Source organism: Cervus canadensis, chromosome 29 (assembly GCF_019320065.1).
Source record: "Cervus canadensis isolate Bull #8, Minnesota chromosome 29, ASM1932006v1, whole genome shotgun sequence".
Classification (NCBI taxonomy): domain Eukaryota; kingdom Metazoa; phylum Chordata; class Mammalia; order Artiodactyla; family Cervidae; genus Cervus; species Cervus canadensis.
In genome coordinates, this window is record NC_057414.1 from 25,172,565 (window position 1) to 25,184,155 (window position 11,591).

The following is an 11,591-nucleotide window of genomic DNA, read 5'->3' on the forward strand; positions in this document are numbered from 1 at the left end:
AAATAGAAGGGCAGATATGAGGAGCTAAAAGAAGAGATGGAAACTAAGACAGAAAGGCCTTATTTTGTATGCTTGATCACATACTTATTATATGCCTAACTGTGGGAAAATATCCAACCACTGTATTAGTTATCCAGCATGTAAAATAAGCATAGTAATATTTGCTCTGTAGAAGAGCTGAGAGGAATGAAAACAAATCATGGAAAGTTCTCATAATAAAGTTAACAGAATGGGGAATACATGTAAATCCATGGCTGATTCATGTCAATGTATGACAAAAACCACTACAATAAAAAAAAAAAAATTTCTTTGGCTGTCTAGGGACTGGGCAATACTGAGACCTACCAGGAGAGAGCTTTGGTTTGATAGCATAGAACAAACAAAGGAACATTCTATCTTATATTCATTGTTTACACATCCTGTGTTACTGAGATGCACTTTGACCACTAACGTAGATCAGGAACAGACAGAGAACTGGAGCTATCTGCTTGAAAAGTCTTGGTTTTTTTATTACACATTATTGTGTTATAAGACAATAAATATCCACTTCAATTCTTCAATTCTTCCATAAATTCCCAGAGGGAAATGGCAGCAGCAAATCGCTCCTCAGTGACTGAGTTCATCCTTGCTGGACTAACAGAGCATCCAGGACTCCAGCTGCCCCTTTTCTTCCTCTTCCTAGGAATCTATGTGGTCACGGTGGTGGGAAACCTGGTCATGATCGTATTGATTGGGCTCAGTTCTCGCCTGCACACCCCCATGTACTATTTCCTCAGCAGCTTGTCCTTCATTGACCTCTGTCAGTCCACTGTCATTACCCTCAAAATGCTGGTGAGCTTTGTGACAGAGAAGAATACTATCTCTTACCCAGCATGTATGACTCAACTCTTCTTCTTCCTTGTTTTTGTTATATCAGAATGTCATATGTTGGCTGTAATGGCGTATGATCGCTATGTTGCCATCTGTAACCCCTTGCTTTACAATGTCACCATGTCTTACCGGCTCTGTTCTTGCATGGTGGCTGGGGTGTATGTCATGGGCTTGACTGGTGCCACAGCTCACACAGGCTGCATGCTAAGAGTGCTTTTCTGCAAGGCTGATGTGATCAACCACTACCTCTGTGATCTTTTTCCTCTATTGGAGCTCTCCTGTTCCAGTACTTACATCAATGAGGTGGTAGTTTTGTGTTTCAGTGCATTTAATATCCTCACCCCCATCCTGACCATCCTCAGCTCCTACATCTTCATCATCTCCAGCATCCTCCACATTCGTTCCACGGAGGGCAGGTCCAAAGCCTTCAGCACATGCAGCTGCCACATCACAGCTGTTGCTATTTTCTTTGGATCTGCAGCATTCATGTACCTGCAGCCATCATCTGTCAGCTCCATGGACCAAGGGAAAGTGTCCTCTGTGTTTTACACCATTATTGTGCCCATGCTGAATCCCCTGATCTACAGCCTAAGGAATAAAGATGTCAAAATTGCTTTCAATAAAATCCTTGAAAAAAGATGTTTTCTGTGAAAATGAGTGTTTTGCCTTGGCAAAAATTTATAATTTCCTGAGAGAGTTTGGTAAGGAAAGAGTCCAGACACAGGAATGTATGTCCACAAATAATGAGATCATTGCTACTATTAATACTTGATTATTTGGGATGAAAGTGGCAGGGAGAGGACTGAACTCATAGTGTTATCATATGGAGAGCAGCACTGTTTGAGGATGTGCCAGTGTCCACATGTTCATAAAACTCGGTATTACTTCTAAACATTAAAACAATATCCAAAGGCCTTCATGTGTATTATTTCATGTATGGAATATGGAACTCTTTTAGTCAAGACTTATTCATCTTTTAAAATTATTGTTTTAGGTTTAAATTTTTTATTTTTTTGGCTGCACTGTGTGGCTTGCAAGATCTTAGTCCCCCCCAATGAAGAACTAAACCTGGGTCCGCTGCAGTGAAACTGCTGACTCCTAAACACTGGACTGCCTCGGAAATCCCAAGATTTATTTGTCTTAATTTAAGGAATAAATCCATTTTATCTGTATCCTTTGACTTTCTCAGTATCTTGTGTCCCTGGTGCTGTTTACTAATAAGACAAATATCTCCAAAGTGTGCTCTCTAAAGTAAACAATGTTTAGCCATTTTCAATCTATAAAATTCAATCTTTAATTCTTAGTTTGTGCACAGAAATGTGCTAGGAGGTACAAGGGCATATGATGGGTGATAAGACATAATTCCTATGTTATGGGACACACATGTGTTCCATACTATTGTGGAAGAAATTGACAGTAATAAACAGCCCTAAAGAATTATGTGTATTTTGACTTATATCTTTATGCAGGATTCTTTACTCCAGTGTTCTGAGATAATTCTACCACCTCCATTTCCCTGACCATCTTGTACCCATTTTCTCTTGTCTCTAAAATATATCTTATTTTTTTGCCATTCACATTTTAGAATCTTAGATTTAGAAGTGACATTCTTTTATTATTACAACCATATGGATAGTTCATGGACAAAGTTTAAAATTGAAAACATACTTTCCGATTAACGGTAAGTACCCTCTTATCCCCAAAGTATCTATTATGGAAAAGAAGCTGAGTTATTTTGAAGGGGAAAAGGGACTGTCTAAGCAATAAATTCCCTCTTTACCCTTCGACTCAGCATGAACTGTTAATACGTGATAAAAACCCCTGGTGGTTCAGATGGTAAAGAGTCTGCCTTCCAATGCAGGAGATATGGATTCAACCTCTGGGCCTGGAAGATCCTCTTAGGAGGAAATGGCAATCCCCTCCAGTATTCTTGCCTGGAAAAGTCCATGGACAGAGGAGCAAAGTGGGCTGTACTGACTCTAATGATATGAGAACTGGCAGAAGACATGTTACTAAAATATAGGAATAGATAGCAGACAGATTCCAAAGCAAAGATGAAACTTTACCACAAAAATGAGAGATAAGGGACTTTGGATTCAAAAATTAACAAATATATAGGATTTTTTAGATACCAGTACAGAAGGGCACACTATTTTAATAATGGAAAAGAATATGATACAATAGATATATTCTAACACCAGGCACTATGATCAGTTTGGAACGGTCTCATACAGAGTTTGTCTTTCACTAATTCTCATACAAGCATATATTAATTTCTAAAAAAAATATACAGTTCCTCATGTACAACTAGCATTTTCAAGATGTCAAGGAGTGGATTTCAGAAAATTGCTTATCTTCTGTTTTAGTCACAATTAGGTGTGATTGTGCATCACACACACAGAAGTACACACATACCATGGTATGTAAATCTGAAGGTGACTCAGGATGGGTTCAGTGGCTTACTGGGGACATAAGCTGCTTTTCAATTGTGACTCTGCTACAACATCTGGCTTCCATCCATTTTTTGGTCTCAGAGAGTAGTTCCAGATTGATCCTTCGTCTCTATCTTCAGCCATCAGAACTAAAGATAGGGAAGGAGAGAGAATGTACCCTAACTTGAAGACAGCTGCGTGGAAGTGACAGACCTCACCTTCTCCTATTTCCCTTTCTGTGACCCAGTCATATGGTCCATGGTGGCAATAAGTGGGGCTAAGAAAAACCATGGTATCTATATAACCACCTACCCAACTACAAATCAGGGCATTTATTATTGAGGAAGAAAGGGAGAATTAGGAATAACTAACAGTGTCATCCACTCTTTGCAGTACTTGTATTTAGCCCTAGACAGCTGTATGTTGTTCTCTCTAGAGTTAATGTTTGAATTTGGCTTTGTATCTAAAATAATAATGTGAAATGTGATTGAAATGATATGCATAACATTTAAAATATATTAATATTTCATAACTATTAGGGTTTTCCAGAAAACTATTTGTCCCACTGGGTGGAATAGTTTCTGCAATATCTCAACAATGTGATTTATTCCTGTCACTTCATTCTTGCTGCTTTCTGGTCCTGACATAGTTTCTTGATTCCATTCTCCCTTTCCAGTTTTGAACACCTTCCAGTTATAAACACCTTTGAAGAACAAATGCAAGTTTTTAATTCTCCATTCATTTCTGACCACTCCACACTATTATCAAACACATTTCTGGTTCCTCATACATACTATATAATGATGTCTTTTATGGTACTCCTTACTATTAAAGAATGCTTGTGGATATTCTATCAAAGTTATCAGAATGTTGAGAACACTTGTTTTGTGTTACATTGTACCATATTAATTGTTCTAAGTCTGATAATTATTGATGAGCAACATTTTTCTATGTGTTTATGGATTATTCTATTCTAGGTTTTACCCTTTTTCGCGGCAATTTGCAAAAAAAAAAAAACTTTAAAAATCAGATTAAAATCTGATAACCAACAATAATTTAAAGCCTTTCAAAATTTGATTAGCTAAATTACAGAAACAGCCTAAGGCATGTGGGATATACATAATGGAATATTATTGAGCCATGAGAAAGAAATCAATCCTGTCATTTTGGACAACATGGAAAGACCCAGAGACAGTAGGTTAAGTGCAATAAGTTAAACAGAGAAAGACAAATACAGTATAATATCACTTATATGTGAATAGGACAAATATGAACTCATAGAAACTGAAAGTAGAACAGTTTTTACCAGATGATCAAGTAGGGGATAAGGAGATGCAGGTCAAAGAGTACACACTGGTGCACTGGGAAGACCCAGAGGAATCAGGTGGAGAGGGAGGCAGGAGGGGGGATCGGGATGGGGAGCACATGTAAATCCATGGCTGATTCATGTCAGTGTATGACAAAAACCACTATAATATTGTAAAGTAATTAGCCTTCAACTAATAAAAATAAATGAAAAAAAAAAAAAAGAAAAACGAAGAGTACACACTTCCAGTTGTAAGATAAATAGCTCTGGGGATCTAATATACAGAATAATGACTGCAGTTAATAATATTGTATTATATGTTTCTTTTTTTAAAATTTAATTCTTTTTTTTCTTTGCCACATGGCTTGTGGATATTAGTTCCCTAACTAGGGATTGAACCTGAGACCCCTGAAGTGGAAGTCCAGAGTCTTAACCACTGGACTGCCTGGGAAGTCCATTTCATATGTTTCTAAGAGAGTAAATCTTAAATGTTTTTACCATAAAAAGAAAATGGTAACTATGTGACATGATGGAGGTGTTAGCTAAAGCCATAGTGGAAACCAATTTGCAATATTAAATTGTATTAAATCAATTGTATATAGTAAGCTTATACAATGTTATATATCAATTATATATCAAAGCTGAAAAAAGTAAACTTTATTAACAAATTTCATAGTAATTTTTTCCTCAAAATGATATAACATTTAACAAATACTTTGGATAAAAATGTTAAATACAATTTTTATTTCCTAGCAAATACATATTCTTCATATTTTTAGAATATTTTCATATTCTTCATATTTTTTAGAATATTTTCATATTCTTCATATTTTACACATATTTTCATATTCTTCATATTTTTCACATATTTTCATATTCTTCATATTTTTAGAATATTTTCATACTCTTCATATTTTTAGAATACTTTCATATTCTTCATATTTTTCACATATTTTCATATTCTTCATATTTTACACATATTTTCATATTCTTCATATTTTTAGACTATTTTCATACTCTTCATATTTTTAGAATACTTTCATATTCTTCATATTTTTCACATATTTTCATATTCTTCATATTTTACACATATTTTCATATTCTTCATATTTTTAGAATATTTTCATACTCTTCATATTTTTAGAATATTTTCATACTCTTCATATTTTTAGAATATTTTCTTCATATTTTTAGAATATTTTCATACTCTTCATATTTTACACATATTTTCATATTCTTCATATTTTACACATATTTTCATATTCATATTCGTCATATTTTACACATATTTTCATACTCTTCATATTTTTAGAATATTTTCCTACTCTTCATATTTTTAGAATATTTTCATACTGTTCATATTTTACACATATTTTCATATTCTTCATATTTTACACATATTTTCATACTCTTCATATTTTACACATATTTTCATACTCTTCATATTTTTAGAATATTTTCATATTCTTCATATTTTTCACATATTTTCATATTCTTCATATTTTCCACATATTTTCATATTCTTCATATTTTTCACATATTTTCATATTATTCATATATTTAGAATATTTTCATACTCTTCATATTTTACACATATTTTCATATTCTTCATATTTTTAGAATATTTTCATACTCTTCATATATTTAGAATATTTTCATACTCTTCATATTTTTAGAATATTTTCATACTCTTCATATTTTTAGAATATTTTCATATTCTTCATATTTTTCACATATTTTCATATTCTTCATATTTTCCACATATTTTCATACTCTTCATATTTTTCACATATTTTCATATTATTCATATTTTTAGAATATTTTCATACTCTTCATATTTTTAGAATATTTTCATACTCTTCATATTTTTAGAATATTTTCATACTCTTCATATTTTTAGAATATTTTCATACTCTTCATATTTTACACATATTTTCATATTCTTCATATTTTACACATATTTTCATATTCTTCATGTTTTACACATATTTTCATATTCGTCATATTTTTCACATATTTTCATATTCTTCATATTTTTAGAATATTTTCATATTCTTCATATTTTACACATATTTTCATACTCTTCATATTTTTAGAATATTTTCATACTCTTCATATTTTTAGAATATTTTCATATTCTTCATTTTTTACACATATTTTCATAATCTTCATATTTTACACATATTTTCATACTCTTCATATTTTTAGAATATTTTCATATTATTCATATTTTCACAAATTTTCATACTCTTCATATTTTTAAAATATTGTCATATTCTTCATATATTTAGAATGTTTTCATACTCTTCATATTTTTAGAATATTTTGATATTCTTCATATTTTACACATATTTTCATACTCTTCATATTTTTAGAATATTTTCATATTCTTCATATTTTTCACATATTTTCATATTCTTCATATTTTTCACATATTTTCATATTCTTCATATTTTTAGAATACTTTCATACTCTTCATATTTTTAGAATACTTTCATGCTCTTCATATTTTTAGAATACTTTCATATTCTACATATATTTAGAATATTTTCATATTCTTCATATTTTTATAGAACTAAAATAATCTCAATAAGACATGTATCTCTATGTTGTTTCTCAACATACTTTTTATAATATTAGAGGATATTAGGTCATTATTTTTTCTTGATAAACTTGTTAGGACTCGATTATGGCACTATCTAACAGATGCTTTCATTCAATCCCCAAGTTAAAATATTAAAAATATTTTTGTTTTATGGGTGTATCATGATAGCTAAATACAGTTAGCAGAGGAAATGAAAATAGAAGCTTTTAAAGCTCACATGTGAACGTTGTTCTCTGATTATATATTATTCTCCTTGTGGAAAATCACATTAGAAAATTCTTTTAGTTTTTGTCTTTGTAATTTCCTGAAATTTTGAACTTAGAATTAACTTGACATGAAATTCACCAGAGCTGTAAAAAAATCTATCACATCCTGGCTTGCAAAGTATAATCTAAGAGCAATGAACCACATTCATGTGACCATATTAAACATTTGAGATCCAATGGAGAAAACAGAGAAATTCTAATTGTTTATTTTCCCAGTAGTTGATACTTGTGGGATGTTTCCAAAGGGAAGTAAGAATCATTAATTATTCCACATCAGACTCTTGGCATCAATACCTAGAGTATAAAATCACCATTAATATCAACCATCTTTGCTAAGGATCATCAGCTTCAACAGAGGTCAGGACCACTGATTCAAAATCACAAAAACAGAGACTTTTAGACTATGACCCTCAACACCAAGAAATCCTGCAAGGTTACTACTCAGAACTATCCACCACCACCATCAGAATAATTTTTACCTTCAGAGTTTGGGGGAGACACACATACCTCTGAAGTTTTGGGGAGGAGGTGGTGATGATGGTGGTTAGTCACTAAGTCGTGTCCAACTCTTCGTGACCCATGGGCTGCAGCACGCCAGATTCCTCTGTCCATGGGATTTCCCAGGCAAGAATACCAGAGTGGATTGCCATTTCCTTATCCAGGGTATCTTCCCCACCCAGGGATGAAACTGAGTCTCCTGCATTGCAGGTGGATTCTTTACCAGCTGAGCCACCAGAGAAAGTGTGGGGAGGAGTATTTATCCCAATCTTGAATTTAAAAATTTTAGGTCTTCTACCACATCAACCCCCGCCCCCACCCCCTGGTTCACTGACAGATGTGGGTAGTTATTTTTCTGTCTCTATCTGTCCTCAGTCTAATAGTCACACTCCCTGAGCAGCAAAGTTTCCCTTATCATAGCTGTCCCCACTGGATAAAATTATGGCCAACATTTCTTTATTTAGTCACTTCAGCTCAGGCATTGTGAGAGCTTTGTTCACTTATGTGGTGGAGGTGGTGGTTTAGTCACTAGATCATGTCTGACTCTTGTGACCTCATGGACTGTAGCCTGCCAGACTCCTCTGTCCATGGGATTCTCCAGGCAAGAATACTAGAGTGGGTTGACATTTCCTTCTCCAGGGAGTCTATGTTAACTTCTCACTAAACTTCTTTCAACAATTTTATTAAAATATCATACTTATTAATACTTTCTGTATGTGAGGCATGGTACCAAACACTACCTAGTACAGAAGAATAACCATAATAAACTCTCAATAATTAATACAGATTTAGGTATGCATTAAATGCCACATGTTGTTGTCTAGTCACTCAGTTGTGTCTGACTCTTTGTAATTCCATGCACTGTAGTCTTCCAGGCTCCTCTGTCCTTGGGATTTCCCAGGCAAGAATACTGGAGTGGGTTGCCATTTTCGTCTCCTGGGGATCTTCCCAACCAGGAATCGAACCCGTGTTCTGGCATTGGCAGGTGAAATTTTTACCAGGTAAAAAATGTATTTCTGGACACATATAAAATGGTCTTATTAACTAGGGCTTCCATTATTTAAGTCTTTAACTGAAGGGTATTGACTGTTCACAGGATAAAGGGGATAGAGAGAAAAAAGCTAAAGGAATCTGATGAGTCAAAAATGACAGCGCACCATGCTTTTTTGTGAAATAATTAAATCATGTGATAGCTATTGGGGCATTAAAAAAATTTATTGTCAGATGACATACATCTTTAAATAAAAAAGAAATTGACTTGAATTTATTTAGAGACTACAGAAAATACTGTTAACTGATAAATAATATTGATAATTTAGAAAGCTAATAGCAAGTAAAATAATTAAAATTTCCATTTTTACCATATGTGCTAATGTATGTAGAAAGGAGCAATAAAAAGACGTGCTAAGAAAAAGAAAATTTTAAATTCTGGTCGTGATTTAGAAATGAAAATGTGGTCAAATGAAAGATATAACAGAGACAAACTCAATAGGTGGAAAAACATTGACATTTCTTACAAAGAACTGTTGACTGCACTAAGCTCCCTGTGGGAATCATTTAACTTAATTTTCACATGAAATGCATACTGGTGATTTTGGTTTTTTAGAGTGTTGGAGAGTAGATGCAACTAACACAAGATCACATGGGGCATGAATCTTCTGTGAATTAATTATAGAAAGTGTACACCATTATTACTTAAATCTTATGCAAATTTATATGACTATGAGTAACATAGACATCTAGAATATGGCAAGAAAGAAAAGGTCCTCAGAAATAAAAATAGCAACATTCATTCTGACTGATTTTAAAAATGCATAAATGGGTGTTTTCTCTTAAGAAGTGAGGAAGTCTTTGAATTCTAAGTATTGTGAAGTTTGTATGCCCATCTCTGGTTCAACCAGGATCATTGTTTTCCTCCAAGAAGCAGGAGAGACTCTTGAGTCCATCCTAAAGAAGATCAGTCCTGGGTGTTCATTGGAAGGACTGATGTTGAAGCTGAAACTCCAATACTTTGGCCACCTGATGGGAAGAACTGACTCGTTTGAAAAGACCCTGATGCTAGGAAAGATTGAGGGCAGGAGGAGAAAGTGATGACAGAGGATGAGATGGTTGGATGGCATCACCGACTCAACAGACAGGAGTTTGGGTGAACTCCGGAAGTTGGTGATGGACAGGGAGTACTGGCGTCGTTAAGAGTCAGACACTACTGAGCAATGGAACGGCAGTGAACTGAATAGAATCTGGCCCTCCCCTGATAACATTCACTCACATGACCACGTCTGCTCACACATGTACACTCATTTTCTCATTTTTAAACTTAGAGCCTTGGAGAGGATAATGGACCCTGGAAATCACTCCTCAGTGACTGAGTTCCTAGTTGCTGGGTTCACAGAACAGTCACGACTCCAGCTGCCTCTTTTTCTCCTCCTCTTAGGAATCTATGTGGTCACGGTGGTGGGGAACCTGGGCAGGATCACCCTGATTGGGCTCAGTTCTCACCTGCACACCCCCATGTACTATTTCCTCATCAACTTGTCTTTATTGATCTCTGTCAGTCCACTATCATTACCCACCCCCCAAATGCTGATGAGCCTTGTGATAGAGAAGAACATTATCTCCTACCCTGAATGCATGGCCCAGCTCTATTTCTCCCTCATTTTTGCTTTTGCAGAGTGTCATGTATTGGCTGTAATGGCATATGACTGCTATGGCGCCATCTGCAACCCCTTGCTTTAGAATGCCACATTGTCTTATTACTTCTGCTTCTGCCTCACAATGGGAGTTTATATTTAAGAATCATTGAATACACAATCCACATAGGATTTTTGTTGAGCCTACTTTTCTGCAAGAACAATGTGTTTAACCATTATTTCTGTGATCTCTTCCCACTCTTGGAGCTATCCTGTTCCAGCATCTATGTCAAGAATTATCAGTTATATTCTTCTGTGTATTTAACATCTTGACTCCTGCCTTAGCTATTCTTGCTTCATACATCTTCATCATCTCCAGCATCCTCCACATTTGTTCCACTGAGGGAAGGACCAAAGCCTTCAGCACCTGCAGTTCCCACATCTCAACTGCTGCTGTCTTCTATGGATCAACAGCATCCATGTACCTGAAGCCATCATCTGTGAGCTCCATGGACCGAGGGAAAGTGTCCTCTGTGTTTTATTCCATCATTGTGCCCATGCTAAACCCTCTGGTCTATAGTCTGCAAAATAGGGATATCAAATTTGCCCTGAAAAAAATTGTAGACAGCAGAAAGTGTAGATGAATAGAAACAACGTAATGATGACATATCAGTTATTTGATTCCTTAAAATATGTTATGCATTAGGATTATTTTTTTTACAAAAAATCAATCATACTTGCCTATATAGGGCACTTCCAAGATTTTAACCAGGCCACTTCTTGAATCTATATTGCAATATTTATATATAAAATCATAATCTGTGATTATGATTAAAGTAAAAAAACTCCTGAAGATAAAGGAGTCTTATTTTTTTATTTTTAATGATAATCCATACAGGAAGACAAACATTGAGGAAGAAGAAGATTTTGAAGTTAATCATAGTAATCTATATAGTTAATTTTATGAATGATAAAACACAATGT

At 34.4% G+C, this 11,591-nt stretch overlaps 1 protein-coding gene and 1 pseudogene across 1 annotated transcript; both read left to right on the forward strand.

Moving 5' to 3' along the window:
• The first annotated feature begins 582 nt into the window (after nucleotides 1-582).
• LOC122431034 (olfactory receptor 8G1-like) lies at nucleotides 583-1,521 on the forward strand. Its single transcript, XM_043452066.1, has one exon. The coding sequence runs from the start codon at nucleotides 586-588 to the stop codon at nucleotides 1,519-1,521; it is 936 nt and encodes a 311-aa protein (XP_043308001.1). The 5' UTR covers nucleotides 583-585.
• Nucleotides 1,522-10,314: 8,793 nt separating this feature from the next.
• On the forward strand, nucleotides 10,315-11,251 carry LOC122431178 (annotated as a pseudogene).
• The last annotated feature ends 340 nt before the right edge of the window (nucleotides 11,252-11,591 follow it).